Source organism: Orcinus orca, chromosome 9, assembly GCF_937001465.1.
Source record: "Orcinus orca chromosome 9, mOrcOrc1.1, whole genome shotgun sequence".
Classification (NCBI taxonomy): Eukaryota; Metazoa; Chordata; class Mammalia; order Artiodactyla; family Delphinidae; genus Orcinus; species Orcinus orca.
Genome location: NC_064567.1, coordinates 52,484,467 through 52,504,053, shown reverse-complemented (window position 1 = coordinate 52,504,053; position 19,587 = coordinate 52,484,467). Strand labels below are relative to the sequence as shown.

Here is a 19,587-nt window from a genome sequence, read left to right as displayed (position 1 = left end):
ACGACAAAGGATTCATCTCCAAAATATACTAACAGCTCATGGAGCTCAATATCAAAAGAACAAACAATCCAGTTAAAAAATGGGCGGAAGTCCTAAATTGACATTTTACCAATGAAGACATACAGATGGCCAAGAGGTACATGAAAAGATGCTCAACATCACTGATTATTAAAGAAATGCAAATCAAAACTACAATGAAGTACCACCTCACACCTGTCAGAATGGCCATTATCAAAAAAGCTAGAAACAATAAATGATGGAAAGGGTGTGGAGAAAAGGGAACCCTCCTGCACTGTTGGTGGGAATGGAAATTGATACAACCACTATTGAAAACAATATGGAAGTTTCTTGAAAAACTAAAAATAGAACTACCATATGACCCAGCAATCCCACTACTGGGCGTATACCCTGAGAAAACCATAATTCAAAAATAGACATGCACCACAATGTTCATTGCAGCTCTATTTACAATAGCCAGGACATCAAAGCAACCTAAGTATCCATCGACAGATGAATGGATAAAGAAGATGTGGCACGTATATACAATGAAATATTACTCAGCCATAAAAAGAAATGAAATTGAGTTATTTGTAGTGAGGTGGATGGACTTAGAGTCTGTCATACAGAGTGAAGTAAGTCAGAAAGAGTAAAACAAATACCATATGCTAATGCATATATATGGAATCTAAAAAAAAAAAAATGGTACTGATGAACCTAATTTCAGGGCAGGAATAAAGAGGTAGACATAGAGAATGGACTTGATGACATGAGGTAGGGTGGGCAAAGCTGGGGCGAAGTCAGAGGAGCATCGACATATACACACTACCTAATGTTAAAATAATTGGCTGGTGGGAAGCAGCGGCATAGCACAGGGAGATCGGCTCGGTGCTTTGCGATGACCTAGAGGGGTGGGATAGGGAGGATGGGAGGGAGGCTCAAAGGGAGGGGATATGGGGACATGTGTATGCATATGGCTGAATCACTTTGTTGTGCAACAGAAACAACACAGTATTGTGAAGTAATTATACTCCAATAAAGATCTATTAGAGAAAAAACAGAAACACAGAAAAACTAAGAATATTGAGTTAAATCACAAATAGATTCTTTTTATCTGGTCATTATTTAAAACTAATTCTTTCATTTGAAGTAAGATTTCAACAAACACAAATTGCAGTCTTGGGATTACTATGAACACTTAGTGATGCCCACTGGACCTGGACTTGTTGGCCAGGATTTATCGTGACCAGGGAATTATGGTTTTACTGTAGTTTCTTTGTAAACTCACATTACAAAGGTCGTTCTTGACATTTACACAATAGATACTGCTGTGTATTATAAATCCATGCCCTAAACCACCTTTCATAGGCCAAATTCAGAATTTCCCACTAGAAGTGATTGTGAGTGATTTAGAGAAACCCATGGAGATTCGGGCAAGGGAAGGGAGGTCAGCCTTCATGATGTGACGGTGGCATTTGTAGACTACTATTTGTTGCAGCACCGGCGAAACCAAACACTTCAAATGCTTTGTGACCATGTTCACCACAAGATAGCCACAGTCTCTTCTATCCCCCTCTCTCTTCCATGCTGAGGAGTCTTAGGTAGATTCCTAGCACTAGAGGACACCTCAAGTTGTGTGTTAATGCATTTTCATCATCCACAGCTAGAATTACCCGCTTACGCCATTGAGTCTCCCCTTTCCTTCCAAACACTTTCTTTCTCCTCAGTCCTAATTCAACTCCAGGCGATGCGAGTGGCAATAAGAAGAGGAGGCTCCTGTGGAGGGCAGCTTGGGAGTCTCCTCACCCCCGGGGCCCCGTGCACAAGTGTGGGTTATCTGCCCCGCTCCCTTCTGTCTTAGCTGTGCTGCAGAACACTGTGAGCAACCAGGCTAGGAGATTTTAAAGACTGAGAGCCACCCAACATTCTGATCAAGGCCCCCTGGAAGAGATCAGACAGAAGCAGGAGTTCTGTGAGAGGGAGGTTCACAGATTGATATCTCTGGTTTTTAGGAGGGAGCTGACAGGATTCCATTCTGCTGTTGCTTCCCCTTGTGCCTGTAAAGGTTCACACCCACCCACTGGATTGCCTGCAGGGATGGTATTTAACAAAATAGTGCTAATTTTTAGCTTTCCAAAAATGGAACACCACACCTGCTCCATTAAAAAAAAATCAAGTATTTTGTTCGTTTTTCAGACATTTGATTTCTCAAACATCTATGCTGTGAAAGGTATCACCAATTATGAATCTGTATGTCCACCTTAGAGTGGACATACCTTAGAGTTCTTAAATTAGTTTGGAACTAAAAGAAAAGCTTTTCTCATTTCAGGTCATGCCTGTACTGCTAAAGAAAGAAGCGGCATAAAAGTATTTATCCCATACAACACTTGGGATAGAGCTTTCATTACAACTTAAAATGACAGTAAGTTCAGAAAACTGATGAAAATGTCTAGAGGATCTTCAAAAGTTACTTTTAAAAAGCTTAACAAGACAAACTATACTTCCTGGATGTACTTTCATAGGGAATTACAATGGGCAAGGGAGAGAATACAGTCAAGCACTCTAATATCTCCTGTTGTTGTTTACTTACAGAATCTGTACTTTGTAAAAACTGACATTAAATACTATGGGACGAGCCTAAAATGTTCTGATTATGTCAATCTTATTGTTTCTGACATATATCTAAATAAACACCATAGTAGTGCCAACAATAAGAATCATGATCAGTAATTTCGCTTATCATTTTGATAGACCTGACCATTCACTAAGTGATTTCAGAAGCATTACTTCAGTGTAGAAACACAGCTGCCATTAGTATTTTACAGATGATGCAATCGAAAGTCAGACAGCATGCAGCACCCTGATATTTAGGAGCAAGTAAGTGGCAGAGCAGAAAGTCAGCCAACACTTCAGCCTATAAGTCTGGGTTTCTTCTCACTATATCCTACTTCTACTCTATTCCTCAAAATGAATTAAAATCGCCAAATCTGTTGGAATTTGCCACTGAGTGTATTTTCTACATTATCAAGTCATTATTTCCCATGGTATAAAGTATTCATTCAAATAGAGAAAGAGCAGGAAAGAGAAGTAACATTTGCTGGTCACTCACTACCTGCTAGGTGGGAAATTTTTATGATCATCATAGGTATGCTAACAAGCATATTAAAATTCATTCTGATCCCATATTAAAATAATTTCAGCTGGGAAAAATATTAGACATAATTACTATTATCACTTTGGTTTTGAAATTATTGACTACACATTGTTCATTTAACTAGAATAAGCTCTGATTTCTCAGCAATCATTCTGTGGAAAATCTAGCCTACAAATTGTTTTCAAATATGACATTTTTGGTGAATACTACATTTAACAACTCATGAAGTTGACAATAATGTTATACTTCACAGATATTTAATAAAACATTTATTCATTTAGAGTTTGCCTTTTTTCATAATTTCCAGGGAATAGATTTTTTTTCTTGGTCTCAAACCTATTTTTGCAGGCAACTGCAAAACCCATGGCCCCCTAATGCTGTGCACTTGCTGTCTGATAAATAACATGGCCTGAGCACTGTGCCAGGCACTTTGCAGACCTTACCTCATAAGATTATCTGTCTAGTAAAAATAAATAAATAAATAAAGCACGCTGGGTTACAGATAACAGGTTGCTGCAACAAAACCCCAGAAAATCTATAAATAAGGAGGATGATCTCCTATGAATTCCTACCACACCAGCAATTTCAATGTTCTCTATCTGAATAACAATCGAGTCCAGTGGGGAAAATAGCAGTGAAAATAAAGTGTAAATTGAAAACACAGGAATAAAATTATTTTTTCCCTTTAAAAATGTTACTAGAAATGATAATCATGTATGGACTATATCTGATAAAAATCTATCAACGTCAGTTCATTAGTTGTGACAAATATACTATTGTAAGATCTTAACAACAGGTAAGATGGGTGTGGGGTAAACCAGAATTCTCTGTACTATATTTGCAATTATTTTGTAAACCAGAACTATTCTAAAATAAAAGTTTATTTTTATAAATACAATTACAAATAAAAAAGGTTTTAAACAGGAAAAAATGGCCCTAATATCTTCTCTTTACCCTTTCCCTTTCCTTTCTTCCCCTTCATGGATAATTCAGTCACAAAGCCACTGGGTGGGGCAGTACTAACCACCCATGCAGAGGGCAGCTTGTTAAGGAAGGATGGAGTTCAAGTGTGGTGAATAAGTAATCACATGGGGAGAAGGCAACAGGCATCTTGCTGTTAAAGAAAGGAGTTACAAACATGGAAAGAAAACTAGAACACTATCCTGTGGTGATGAATTGAAATTGGAGGTATCAATCAGCATGAACAAATGATTTTCAATATATATATATAGAAGTATCAATTTAAGAGAGAGAGAGAGAGAGAGAGAGAGAGAGTGTGTGTGTGTGTGTGTGTGTGTGTGTGTGTGTTGTCCACTGAGGAGGGCCTGGGATCAGTTTCATTTCAACAGCAACTAGTAGACCTAGGGCCCGGATACTAATTTCTAAACATCATTCTCAACTAAAAGAAACTAGGGCTCTTTAGAGAAATAGCTGGGCAGTAACTGGTATGGGCAGTAACTCCCCATATTTCTGGAGGGGAGCTTGACAATATGATTCTAAACCCTTACAAAATATATAATCATTCCTCCAGATATTTCACATCTGGAATTATCTTAATGAAATTATGAAATGAATTAACAAAAATGAAGATTCAAAGATGTTCATTTAGTGTTGCTTATTTTAAGAAAGATTTAGACAATTTAAAATGCTCAAGAGGATCTGTTAATAAAAGCATCTGTACATTGTAATCTACGTAGCCACTAAACATAATTTTATTGCTTTATGTTTTATTAACACATTGTGTATGCCTTTATATACTTTTACACAGGTTTTTAAAATATACTTTTAATGTACTTTTGTATTTATTTATGTTTTATTAACACTAAAAGGCATTCATAATATGTTACTATGTGGTAAAAGCAAAGTAGAAAGCCATAACACAGGGTGAAAAATGTATGTGTGTGTGTGTAACAACATCAGTGATGTATATTAAGTAAAACTCATTATATGTGAAACTAAACACATAACTACACACAGCTGCAACTGAAAAAGAGAATCACAAAATATGCATAATTGTTAATTTCTTGAATTGTGATGTTCAGGTAAATATGATCTTCTTGTTCCTTTTCTTTGTTTTCAAAATTTTCTATAAGAAATGTATATGACCTGGTCATATAAAATAATAAAGGAGTGGAAACCTGGCCAGAATGCATATGAGCCACTTCTCAGTTTTGTTTATACTGCTTTACCTTGGTCTCTGAGAGGGGGCACTAATCACCATTATTAATGATGGCAACCTTCCACTGTCAGAAGAAGCAACACAGCTGAGAGGCTGAGGACACCTGGACAGGAGGCATTCACGCTGAACTAACTGAAAGTACTGACTGCTATCTCCTCACATTCTGATAAGGGAGAAGACAAATCAATGTTGTCAATAAAGAGTGTTTCTGTGTCCTTGAGAGAAGATTTTATGCATAGAAAAGACCATTCCTAGGTTTCCTTTGGTTTGAAAGCTTAATATTAAATTTATTCAAGGTGCAAATTTAAAAGCCTAACTCACCCTTAAGTTTTTAGATCAATTTACAAATTATTAGTCTAAAATATTTTAATAGTAACTTATAAGAAGATTTTGACTGATAACTGGTCCAATTTTTAAAAATAATTCTTGTTTTAAAAGCTATCCCTTTAAAAATTGTCTGTCAGAAAAACTGAATGGATAGGTAGATAAACAGATGGATAGATTATAGATAAATATGTAAAATCTTAAATGATCCAATACTATACGTAACTTGTTAAGATTTCAACTTAAAGTGAATCAATCAAAACATTTAAATAATTTATTCTATTACACATTTTAAGATAGAATCAAAAGTCTAGGCTGTTACTTGGTGGGGAAAATTCTCTTACACACTAGAAATCCTTAAATATCAAGTACGCACAGATCTCTTCTTAACACAAAAATATTGCTGCTAAACATTTAACTAGGCTAAATATTTCTACTGTAAATTATAAATCTTCCAAGGTTAAAAGCTCTTTATCCATGAAGGAATGGATATCACTACAAATAGTTTTGAGGTTACCTTCTCAGCCAATTGAAGCTGTATGTTGGTTGGAGATTTTCACCAAGCTGCTGACTGGATTTTGGTCAGTGCCATTAAAGGTCACCTTGAGACCTATTCATAGTCTATAACAGGGACTTTGTAACTTAGCGAGGGTTGAGTTCAAAATGTTGAAAGTGACATAGCCCATATTCCAGATTTACTCATACCCTTCTCAAATTTTTAAGTTAGATTAACTTTCATCCTAACTATGCCATTTAATTAAATCCAACAATGTTGAGACACTGTTTCATTCAGTTCTGAATTATTTTTAGATTCTTTCTTTCCATTAGGACCACAATTCCTACATATACATATATTCCACAACATTTGACTGAATTTTAGATCTCTCTTACAGCTAGCAGCCACAGTGTCTAAAGTCTTTCTCCTGATGAACATGTATATATGCACATGGATTTGGAGAGAAAGCAGGAGTGAGAAGACTGTTAAATCACTGGTAAACCGTTCAGTTTGGGGGCAAAGAAACGTCACTGTCTTTCTGCTACCGTACCTTCTACCCCAGGCAAGTTGATAATATAACACTTAACTGACAAAGCTTAGGAAATAAGTTCTACTTCTTAAAAATTTATTATTTATTTATTTAAAGAGAATCAGACCACTTCTCCAGTATACTTTTTGGAAGAGAGAGTGAAGTAAAGTGCAAGCTCAATTGCTTGGCCTGCAATGTGGTGTCACATGGGCATAGGAAGTTAGCTGTATCACAGCCACCATGCTGCCCCTCACCCTATAGCTCCCACTGACAGCAGAGTCCCAACACCCAGAGAGCTCAGCACCTTAGTGGAGTCTTTTTCACTTCAGTTATAGAAACACCAATTTGACTATAGAATTTAATAGCGAAGGAGAAACGATGCTGCCGCCTCATACTTAGAACACCCTGTTTATACTCTCCTGAAGGCAGAAAGGTAAAATAGACTTAATTGTGCTCAATTGTGCTCTAAATGTGCTCATTTTAGAAACAATTATTTACTGATTCTCAATGCCAAAAGAATGTCAAAAAATCAAAAAAGCAGTCCATAAACTTACAAAAGAGTTACAGCTGAAATCCTTCATATTGTATAGTTCTCACCAATCTAGGAGAGCTCCAGTGGTATCTGTGCCGTGAATAAAAAGACATTGGCATCCAGCACCAGGATTATCATCGGCCTACTCAGAAAAATGATTAATTTAAGATAAATAGATTCTGGCTTCAGATACCCTGATTATATTGTATATTCCAGATACTGCTGTATAGCAACACTCTCTCCATTCAGACGTTATCAGGTATTCAGAGGGATGGTTCTTTTCTACTCACGTAACACAAAGCATTCAAGATTTAATCTAGCTCCCTGTATGCTGTGGCTCAATTTTATTTCACTTTACCATCACCCTACCAATACAAATCTCTTCTTCTTTAACTTTTCATAACATAAACTTATATTTGCTCCTTTCATTGCCCACCTTTTTATTTCACCATATAAAAATGGCTTAAAGGATGATAGTAAAATTATGCCACTTAAAGCAAATTAATAAGTCAAATAGAAAACAGCAATCACAACCTGATAACATATTTTTAAAATTTTGCAGAGCATGAGTGCTTTAGTTTTCCCTGAAAAGATTTTACTTTTTCTAAAGATCCACTTTTTAAAAGTATAAGTTGTAAGTGGAAAGTTGTCTTCAGTCAAAAAAGCTATTGACTATTTTTTAATTTACAGTTTCTTAAAGGCAAAAATGATATGTACTAGGCCAGTGTTGTTTTTCAATACAATAGAACAATTTTCCTCCTTTTTTGAGGCCTAGGTCTTAGAGAATGACTTTATAAAAAATATAAGACTAGCCTGGTTCTTAAATATATCATTGGAGGCAAATTCTACAACTAAGGATGAGATACTGCAAACAAGTCACACCATTCACCTCCACATCTGGAAACTCATTAAATATCACTTCCCACAATCCTGTGAGCCTGAATCCATAGTAGGCCTTTAGTCAAGAGTTGAAGTTTAAAAGTATGCTTTCTTTTTACTGTAGTGCTGTCTTATTACTGAAAATTTACACACACACACGAGATAGACATTGAATACGGCTCCACAGTAATTAGGTACAATATTTTGTGGAATAGATAGAGATTTAACCTGTCAGGCAATGACTAGGCCAGACTAGTGCAACAGCAAGTGTAACAAATACTCAAGCTGTTTGGCCAAAAGAGTTGAAAATTCTAAGGAGTGGGAGATCCAGATGACCTTAATATTTGACCCTAAAACTTACTATATGATTCTGAGAATTTTGCCTTTATAGTTATGCTTTTAGGCATCTTGTATCGATGGTTGGATTTTTCTGAGTATATCACAACTGAACAAAAGTGGCTTAGCCAACTGAAAATTTAAAAGTTTTACAAGAACACAAAATATTCACATGGAAATCATAATTATTTCTACTAACTAGATCACTGGGTTAGGAGTTTAGACCTTCTAATTATTTCAGCCAATATCTTACAAAATGTAATGCTTAGAACTTCTCGAGGCTAAAAGAGGCACAACATAATTATTTATCAATATTTCAGCACACAAAGACACACCGAGTCCAGTGTAGTTTTGCCTAGGATCCCTCCTGGGATAAGTATTCATATTGAAATGGTTTTTCTTTGAGGTCAACAGTGGCAATATATGCTGAGAGGTCCCTGTCATAGAAACAAGGAACTAGAGTAACAGATGAGGCATGGACCAGAGAAGCATTCATGCATCTCCAGCAGATGCTAGCACTGAGAAATGATGATGGAGGACCAGATGCCTACACTGCCCCCACTGTCATGTTACTTAAGATCCTGGGAATTTGTCCTCCCAAGTAAAGTAGTCACCCTAGTATACTTTCGTAATCTGTAACTCACTTCAAAAATAAAGTGATTGCTCCTTATAATTATATATATTAAACGAGTGATATTTAGTATCCCATGAGGCTCTGAAATGTCCCAAATTGCCAATGTTAGTGGGTATAGTTTCTGAAGAAATATGGAATTTTCCTGAATTAGAATGAGCAAAAGAGCTTCAAATTCATCATAGGCTGGAAAGGGTGCAGGATGATAAATGCTTGCTGGCTAAATTAATGAAAATCTATTTAGATGTCTAGGACACAGACAATTTTTTAAAATATTTCACTATGTTGTTTTTACTACATTGCTTCTCTGGTTACATAAAATAAAAATCACGAGGTTACTTAGACTTGGATTAATAATACTCTTCCTTTAAAAAGAAATGCTTTTAAAAGTTTCATTCTAGCCTAAATCCTCATTATATATATGGAATACAACAATATTTTAGCAGGTATTTCTGACTCTAAAATCATGCCTTTCCAAACATCTCAAATACAATTATTAATACCATTAAACGTGGCACCCATCATATTACTTCCCTGGGTCAAAACATTTAAAGGTTCTCTATTGCACATCACAAAATTCAGATTCCTATAACTATTTTTTGAATAGCTCTAGCACCACTTTACTCATTGAAACATCTATCATATTTCCTGAAAAGTACTCTAGTAAGAAATATTACCTCTCTCTTTCAGTATTTCACGTATATGTGTTTTTGTCAACCTTTCTATAAGATAAGCAACCGGAGCGCCATATTATTAATTAGCTTCTTTGTGCCATGTCTTCCTTAACAGTAAGAGGAATTTGTTGTCAGTGGTGCTAAGTTCCCTCCCAACTCCAAACTTTTATTAGTTCACTTTTCTCCACTCCCCACAGCACACTGATCAAAGTTAAACCAAAAGCAAACACCAAAATAGATATTAATTTACTGATGATGTGTTCTAGTATATTATATGGACCAGAGTAGATACTTGTACTGAAAATATAAAGATTACTCCAATCATAATTATCTTTGTGTATAGAAAGCAACTTCTCCGTTACTCAGAGATTTTTGAAAAACTAAGATTTGTTGTGTTGATGTCACATGACATAAAACACACAACAAGTGTGTTAGTAAGCCATACATCTTCAGAGCCCATCCATCTGCCAAAGAAACAGAAAATAAATCTGATAAAGGAGGAAAAGTAAACATAACTCAGAGTTCAGTGTTATTAGCAGTCTCCAACATCTCTGTATAGAAGTGATGATCTTAAAATATTTTCAAAGTGTATAAGTGCATTCCATTCTTAGACTCCACCTTCATGGCTGGACACAACAGCAATTTAGAAAAACACAGCATGCTAGTTTTTAACAGAGAAAAACCTAGGATCACTGAAGCATAATTACCCTATAATCTTCCTCCTCTGTAATTTACTATCAAAGTACTTTCATTCTTTATCACCAAATGTTTTGAAGAGTGGTCTACTATTTGACCACTTATTCTACATGGACTCACTGATCAACTGCAAACTGGTTTCTCTCAGCCATTTTACTGAATCTATTTTTTTAATCTATTTTTTTAAGCCTCCAGGAAACTTATAATTGCCAACATTAGAAGGTCAACTCAGTCCTCAAGCTTTCTGACCTCTCTTTAGAATTTTATCAGTACCATCCACTTTTAAACCTCTCTCCAATATTGACCTTCAAGGCTCTGTGTTTTCTTTGTTCTCCACCTCTGATGTTTTGCCACTCTTTCATTGGGTCCCATTTGCCCACTTCTTAAAATTAGGTTTACATGGTACTCTTCTCCACCTCCACTGTCTCCTTTCCTTTCAATATCTTACAATCACATTGGTGATTTCAACTCTTCCCTCAACGCAGATGACTATCAAATTTGCATCACAATCCAGACTTCTCCAGTTCTCCAGATTCTAATTGCATTTATACCTGCATGTTTCTATGGCAACTCCACTTCAACATAATACATACAAACTATTTTTCCTCCAAAATCTGGGCTCTATCCTCCATCTGTATTTAAAAAAAAAAAAAAAGAACGCAAAAACGTAGATCTCTCAGTTACTGACATTCAAGCCCACAGAGTCATCTTTAAATCCTTGCATCTCTCACCTCCCACATACAGTTGATTAAGTCATGAATAGCTTGGTGATGACTTGCATATCTTCCTCAATCTCAGCAACTGCTTTAGTTCAGATTCTAACTATCCAACTGGGCTGAAATCTTTAAAGACCAATCCTTCTCTCGGTAGTATGCCTTAGGCTAGTTATATAAAGATCTCATGTCGAGTAAGGTTTTTCTGGACTGAGCCTCCTGCATTGTCTTGATAACTGCTCCATCTTTCATCTCTGTGCCTTCTTATCTTGACTCTCAGTCATTAAGCCCAGACACTCCTTGTTGAACCTGATTCAGGATCTGCCATTTTACAAGTTCTACCCATCAGGAGGCTGTTAAGCTAGCCTCTCCCAGACTCACAAAGAGAACAACATGTGCATTACCTTTTATCAAACCATGACCACAGCCTTATTGGGTTTTTTTAGTGTTAATTTCTTCTTTGGAACAGAACAATAATGAAGACAGGCTTAGAACATTTGGAATATACAAAACGAATATCATCACCAAATTCCACCAGTTTTAACATTTGGCTAGATTCCTCTCTACTCTGGTTTCTATATTAAAAAAAAAAATTAGAATCACATGCTACATATAATTTTGTGTATTATATTATTTACTTTAGAGAATAACCATTTTTCCCTGCATTTAAAATATTCTTCAGAAATGGTTTCAAGGCACCATAGTAATACATAATTAATACAACTATTCAATTTTTCAAAGTCCCCTTTTAATTCCTATAATAACCATCTTTACATTAAAATCTTTGTCAATAATTTTATTTCTTTATGATATGTACCTGGAAGACACATTACTTAGTCAAAAAGTATGAGATTTTTAAGCTTGTAATCCATATTGTCAAATTACTTTCCAGAAAACTTGGACTAACTTACTTTTTGACTGGCAAAGAGTAAGGGCACTCATTCACCAACTACAGAATTCTTAAAACTGCTCTGGCTACCCCCAGCATCCCTCACCTCTAATTCCTCTGTTCTTCACAGGCAACTTTCTAAACACAGCTACGATTATAGGTGCTCAAAAAATCCGTGATTCCCTCCTACACACAGAGTAAAATTCAAACCTCTGAGCATGGCGTCCGGGTCCTCCAAACACTGGCTGCAACTTCCTTTTTTTCCTTCTCTTCCACTTCTCTCCTTTGCTCACCCTCGAGTCTAAGCCAGCAGCTCTCCTCCAGATAGAGAATCACCCGGACAGGCTTTCGCAAATATATAGAGTTCCATTCCACACTAATTAAATAAGAACCAGGAGCCGACTTTTTAAAAAGTTCTCCACCAGATGATTCTAATAGCCAAGGTTTAAATTACCACAAGCCAGCCCATTCTGCCTTAAAGCGAAATAGAGAGAGCCACTGGGAGAACATGTCAAAAAGGCACATTCTTGGCCCTCACTTTAAGCGTACTGACTCACACCTTTTAGGGCTAGAGACCAGGAATTGGCAATTTAACAAAGCTGCAGATTCTGTGGGCTGAGAACTACACTCTAGGCAAACCAGACTATTGTCATTTTCTTAATGAAGTGAATGTATGTCCTTTGCCCTTTATGCTTCAAGCTTACAGTTTGTTTGTACCTTCCCTGATCCCCATCTCTGCCCCACTGCCACTCCCTACACACACTCAGACATACAAATCACATCTTTTTTTATGCTCGGCTTTGCTTATTCTTCCAGCCACATTTAATTGTTCTGGTATTTATGTTTTCAGTGTCCATTGTTTATGTCTTTATTATAGTATTTCTTCTCTCCAGCCCTGTATTAAACATAGTTGTGGAGACTTTAAGCTCCACTAAGAGAACTGAATTTTTCATGTGCAGATATAATATCTGATTCACAAGAAGGTCTCCACAGTGTCTGGCATATTTTTCTACAAAGAGTAGACATATGTTAAATGTTTATGCTAAATAACAAAGCATTTCTAGCCTGCATTCTCCTTGATAAATAATTACCAAACACTGTTCCATAATGCTTTGGCAAAAAGAAGCAATGCTGGAGAAGGTAATCTAGTTTTCTTTTTTTATAAGTCTTAAAATATCTAGTGATTTGGTAGTGAAGCTCACTCTGGTTTGCTCTGCTAAATCAAGTATATGTTGTCTACTTAATAGTTTATGTGTAACTGAACTATTATAAATCAACTATACTTCAATTAAAAAATAATAATAGAAAAAATAGTTTATGTATACGCTTAGTGAAAGGTTCTACCCAAGTTATTAGCCATTTATTTAGACCATTAATTCTCTTACACTATTTATTTAGATATGTCAAAACACAAAGAAAGATAGCGGACGGGATTTAGAGTTTTCTGTTTTTCTAGTACACGAGGACAAGTGAAAGGTTAGAGTGGGATCTGATATTCCAGGTAGAAATCAAGTTCTGTTAATGCACATCCTGACATTCTAAAGTAATGAATTCAAGAAACATTCACAAAGCCACTCCCCAAATCTGTTTCCCTGAAGGCCGTGCCCAAATGTGAACTCTCCCATTAAAGTTTCTAAGAAATCCCAGCCACCCTTTCTACCTCAGTGTTTCTAAAGCACTGAGCAACATTTGCATGGTATTTATTGTTTTTTCATGGACATCTCACACTCCTACTGGACTCTAAACTCCTAAAATTAGGGACCAGGTGTTTTTCATGTTTGTGTTTCTTACAGTGCCTATGATATTACCTGGCATATCAAAGGTGTAGATAAATCTGAAATGAATGGGAAGTTAAAGACAGTACATCAATTTTATTGGATCACAGGCATAATGTAGGAATTTTCCTTTCAATTTACTTTCTCCAAACTATATGCTATCCTCCATTTCCAGAAGAATTGTCATGTCATAGAGGAGCAAAGAATGACCCTGTGATCATGAATAGACAGAGGGAACAATTCATCTTCTCCTTACCCTCAGTAGACAGAGTAGGGAGTTTGTTGAGAGCATTTTTGAATTGTGTGCAAGGTACCTATGTACCCCAATAACTTTAGTTTCCTCTATTATAAATTGTTGGCAAAATTTCTACCTACTTTATAGGCTTGTTGTAAAGATTAATAAGTGTAAAAACATCTAGTAGAAGATGCATGGTAAATAATCAATTAATGGTATTTAATCTTTTTAATCTGTTCCTTCCGCCTTACAAAGACAAAAGGACACTGGAAGATTGTTTTTTCAGAAACATTTGGCTCCAGATAATAAAACCAGAGTGTAAAGTATATAGCGAATATTGAGGTGCACTGCTTGAACGGAAATACAAATATATGTTGTGTGTTTATGTGAGATAAGTTGGATAACAACGATGGATAGATAGAATAATTGGAAGAGGACTCCTCAGTATAATAAATGTTAGTTCAGGTTCTGCCACTTGTTAGTTGTTTGAACTTGGGTATCTACTCGAAACAGATCTCTCTGGGAGGAGAAACACTGAAGTCTTTTCATCCCATTGGATAGATAGAAGAGTTCTTCCGCTTGAGTCACCACATGACGGCAAATAGCTGACCCTTAACAGATGAAACACAAGGACTGTGGCATCTGGAAACTCAAATGCTAAGTGTCCATTAAAAGGAGAGTCTACGATTATAATTACATATACCAATCAATCAAAAACAGACCAGACTGTGTTTTTTCTATTCCTATCTGCCCAAAACTTTTCTCTTGACACTTAAAAATACGACTGATGAAAGGCAAGGAAACAAGGTTAGCTGCCTTTAAATGTTTCAGATCGCCATGTGACAGTGAAACTAAAATTTGGAAGAAACCCCCCAGTAATTAAAAATGCATCAAGAAATGGAAAAATACACTGGGAAAATGTAGACCAAACTATTATCTATGGTGGTAAAATTCGTTGTTTCTAAACGTTTTAGGTCGAACCATACAAAATGGTCAACATCAGTTTCTTATATGTTTTAAGCCAACACCAAAAAAGAGATTATCACTCTATTGAAGAAGGGATGGTTCAGTGATATTTAATGTGGTTTACATGGGAAATTATAATGATGAAAGATTATCATTTTTCTATCAGGTTTATATTGGAAGAACCAAGATATATGAAAGAAAAGGAAAACACAAAGCACACATGGGGAGAAAAATCACAACTGAGCTCCTTTTCATAGGGGCAAAAAAAGTAGAACAGTTGTGCTTTAGTTAAGAATGGTGTCATGAAGAGGAAGAACCTTAACTATGTATAAAAGGTTAATTTAAGTTTGTGTGTTCTAAAGGAGCTTCTGGGTAGCATTGCCCTATAAATTCTCCCACTGACATTGATCAATGCCAGTGTTAAGTAATAAACCCTGCAGTTGCATGTCCCCATTTTCTCTGTTATAATCCATAATTGTGGATTGGAAGTAAGTGCCAGAAATCACTCTGGACCTGGTAAAGGCAGAAGCTCCCTCTCCCAGAATTCTATGGAAGGGAAATAAACAAGAAAGACTTCGTAAAATCAGTATCTTCTGAAGTTTATGAAGCAGACGTATCATAAGGTCTTACAGTTTCATACTCTTGGCTGAATAGGTGAGGTGGAAAAGACTAGAAAACATTGAGGGTAGAAGACTCCTACTATAATCTAAATAAAGAGCTAGGATTACGAAGGAGGCAGTGGTAATCAAGATACATTTCAAAGTGAGTAAAAGGACTTAGCAACAGAATAAAGTTGGGAGGTAACTTTTAGGAAACATGAAAAGACAAGACCAAGGATGTTGGCCTAGGAGATGAGAGAAAAATGTGAAGTGAGTCACAAATTGGGATATTTGTAAAGGAAAATATAAAGAAAACAACAGTTACAATGTTGGTATTTTTTAATTTGAAAGGGTAGAGGTACATCCAAGGAGAAGAGTTGTAAATAAGATTACAAGTTGGGAGTCTTCTGTACAGAAAAAAAATACTGGAATGGGAACTCAGTTTTTTTTCTTTTTTCTCAACCCCAGCAAATCAGTTGTATCTGTCTTGAGCCTTAGACTGAGAAGCAGTCAAAGTCTACAGCTGGACTCAGCAGGAAAGACTCCATGGTCAATCAGCAATGTCAATCATTCTATCTGTAGAGAAGCATGGTATCAAGGACCACCCACCTGACCTCACAAAACAGAAACACAGGTGGTGCTAAGCAAATTGGTCAAGGAGATAAAGTGACTCAGAGGAGCTGTGTGATGATTACAGAGCCTCAGCGTTGCCCAGAGGTGGGTGTGAGAAGGAACTGGACTTGACCACAAATCAAGATTTGGGGACAAATTCAGAAAAGTACAGACTCATAGAAACCAAAGGAGTGGAGATGGCTATAAAGGAAGCTGTCAACATAATTACATTCGGCAAAGCAGTAGGAATGAGGGTAAGAACGATCTCTACCCTGGGCAATGATAAGTTTCTGTGCACCCTGGGAAAGACTGTATTGTATCAGGGGGTGACGAAGTGAACCACAGTGAGGAATTATAGCCAATTTTTATGTACCACATAATTAAGGAATATCAAATCACCTCTTAGCCTCCACTTTCTGGGACAATTTATCCCTGCATATTATTAAAACCAGATCATTAGTTTGGATAACACAAACCTTTGGGGGAAGGAGGAAACATATTCTAAGGTTTAATTTTTTTAATTGAATAAGGGTGTTTTCTAACCTTGTTTTAAAATTGTGGTTTAGAGCTCATGTGAATGCAATTTTAAGATATATTGTTAATTTTTATTCTAAAAAGTAACTTAAGGGACTTCCCTGGTGGTCCAGTGGTTAATACTTAGCGCTTCCAATGAAAGGGGTGCAGGTTCATCCTGGTCAGGGAACTATGATCCCACATTCCGTGTGGTGCGGCCAAAAAGATAAATTAATTTAAAAATAAAAAATAAAAAGTAACTTAAATTTACATTAAATTAAGAAAACCAAACCCTATAGAAGAACGTTCTTATAACAGTCACCATTACACAGAATCTGGTATGTGTTCTTATAGTCTTTAATTAGTGCATAAATACCTCTTTACCCTCAGTAGACAGGGAGGTTGTCGAGAGCACATGTGAATTGTGTGCAAGGTACATAACTAATCCATGCTTTGGTTTCCTCTTCTATAAATTGTGGACGAAAAGAACAAAGAAAAGAATATGTCTAGGAAGATATCCAGGTCCACCATTTATCAGAGTTGCCAGTGCACTCTGGCCCTTTAACAGCACCGACATTCTGATTTCCCCGGGCACTATGGAAACCAGAATAGAATACGGGACAGCTGAGAGCACCCAAGACACTGGCAGTTGGAAGAGTGATGATGGAGGACAAGCAGGACCTCGAGGACAGGTAAAAGGAAGAAGCACTTGAAGAAAGAAAGAAATGTTAAGTTGACCTGCAACTTAACACGTGGGAAGATCCCACATGCCGTGGAGCGGCTAGGCCCGTGAGCCATGGACGCTGAGCCTGTGTGTCCGGAACCTGTTGCTCCTTAACGGGAGAGACCACAACAGTGAGAGGCCCGCGTACCGGAAAAAAAAAAAAAAAAAAGTAACAGAATTTTTCATCTGACCCCTACAGCAACAACCCCCCCCCCAAAAAAAAAGTAAAGAAAGAAAAAAGAGCCATTTCTGAGGTTTACTGATAGGAGTTAAATAAAAAAGAACCAAAACTAGTTACTTCAAAAGTTTACTGTAATTATCCAAGCAATACTATTAACTTTTAGAGTACTGAGTAAAGGTAAAATAAGTCAATTAGTAGTTAAGAGATCCCCAGATTTTTAAAAAATTTATTGACTAGTTAAATTTATGAAAGAAATTGGGGAATTATCATAAAAATACCATTTTAAGAAAAATTTGACCAAATAAGGACAATCTGCATTCATCATTACATAAATGAAAAGACATTTTAATGTAATATCAATGCTACTGTCAGTGAGTATCAGCAGATACATTCCTCTTTGTGTGTGTGTTGGTGTGTGTATGATTCAAGGATGGGCACTGAGAAAAAAAATCCTATCAATCAAAAAAGAAAATAATAATGTAAACAACAACATAACAAACTTATTCTAGAGTAAGTTCTATCTCCTCCCTACCCCCCAGTTTACTGAAGAGTTTTTTTCCCTAGGATGTGAGTGTTAGTTATTTCATTGTAAACTTTAAAACAAAACTCTATAAATTGATTCTTGTTTCAACATTCTCTTTAATTTCAAAGACATTGTTTATTGATAACACTGGAAAGCATTTGATCAACTGAGTAAACTTTTTTTTTTTCCTGAAGAAACAGAGTTCATCACTGAAGAGGTAGCCTAATAATGTAAATACTGTAATAAGCTAAAAACTGGAATCATCTAGAAGAATAAATAGGACTCATCATGTCCTTCTCAGCCCGTACCCGAAAGACCAACAAAAAGAATTTTCCACTGGAATGTCTTCTAATGCCACAAGTTCCACGTAGTAATTACTTGCATTTTCAGGAAGAAAAGCAAAAACTACAACTAAAGAAATTCCTTCTTCATAGGATGTTCCTAGTGGCCAGGGTAACAGCAAACATAGAAAAAAAAGATATTGCTGAATACTATGAACAATTGTTTCAGTCAATTTTGAAACATCACCCAGGAGAAGCAGTGACAGGATTATTGCTCATATATCCTAATTCCATTGTGCATATCCTGGAGTCCTCCAATGGTACTCTTTACCAAATTCTTTTGGATTATCTTAGCCATGAAAAGGATGAAACAGAATTTTTTATCCAAGGAATGAAAATTATAGTCACAGTACACAATATACCAACAAGGCTCTTTATGCAATGGCATGTTTCAGTAATAAAAGCGCCAGTTATGTATCTTGATGATGTGACACAGTCACTGTCCCTACAAGAGGTCATGACAGAATTTCTCATCCAAACCCATAAACTAGTACTCCATCTTTTTAAGACTGTGAAAGTGGGCACTAAAGGACCAGGCGATAATTTGCACCAAGTTGCACCTGAATTACTCCTTCCAGAACAAATAATAAAGTACATATGCAATTCTGCAGAATTAATGGACCCAGAAACTTTCATAAACATGTATAATAAACCCATACATGTCACCTTGGATTCTGAGGTGGTATGGCCCACTCCTTCCAGCTTCTAGGATGAAGAGAGATGATGTGGTCAGTGTAGTCAAATCTCTTAAGGAATGTATGCTACTTAAATAAAAGGAAAATATTTCTAAAGTTACTTTTCTCTTTAAAAAAGGAAAGAAACAACACAGCAATCTACACAAAGGTAATAGACTAATCTTTACAGAGTATGTTGAGTTAAACTTGAAAATTTATCTGGTCTAATATTAAGATCAACACATTATTTTCAATAATGAAGGGGTTTAATAAGGTCATAATAAGTTCTCAAGGTTAACATCATTTTGATGAAATGACTTAATTTTTAATGAAAAGTAGAGATGAAAAAGGATAAACACGTGATTCAGATTCTCATTCATTCTTTCAACCATCAATGAGCAGCTGTCACCACGCA

The 19,587-nt window shown here is 36.1% G+C and overlaps 2 protein-coding genes and 1 long non-coding RNA gene across 3 annotated transcripts in view; 1 reads left to right on the top strand and 2 right to left on the bottom strand.

Moving 5' to 3' along the window:
- The window catches only part of LOC125965390 (uncharacterized), a 208,018-nt gene extending 200,753 nt beyond the window's left edge, over nt 1-7,265 (bottom strand). Inside the window, exon 1 of the long non-coding RNA XR_007479205.1 lies at nt 7,234-7,265. This is a non-coding gene — a long non-coding RNA (uncharacterized LOC125965390). The remainder of the gene's footprint in view (nt 1-7,233) is intronic.
- The window catches only part of ZNF804B (zinc finger protein 804B), a 502,144-nt gene that overhangs the window by 443,015 nt on the left and 39,542 nt on the right, over nt 1-19,587 (bottom strand). The window lies entirely within an intron of this gene.
- Nucleotides 18,446-19,336, top strand: TEX47 (testis expressed 47). Its single transcript, XM_004265629.2, has one exon. The coding sequence runs from the start codon at nt 18,446-18,448 to the stop codon at nt 19,205-19,207; it is 762 nt and encodes a 253-aa protein (XP_004265677.1). The 3' UTR covers nt 19,208-19,336.

Coding starts and splice junctions, on each gene's coding strand:
- TEX47 (XM_004265629.2), top strand. CDS start 18,446: ATGTCCTTCTCAGCCCGTACCCGAAAGACCAACAAAAAGAATTTTCCA.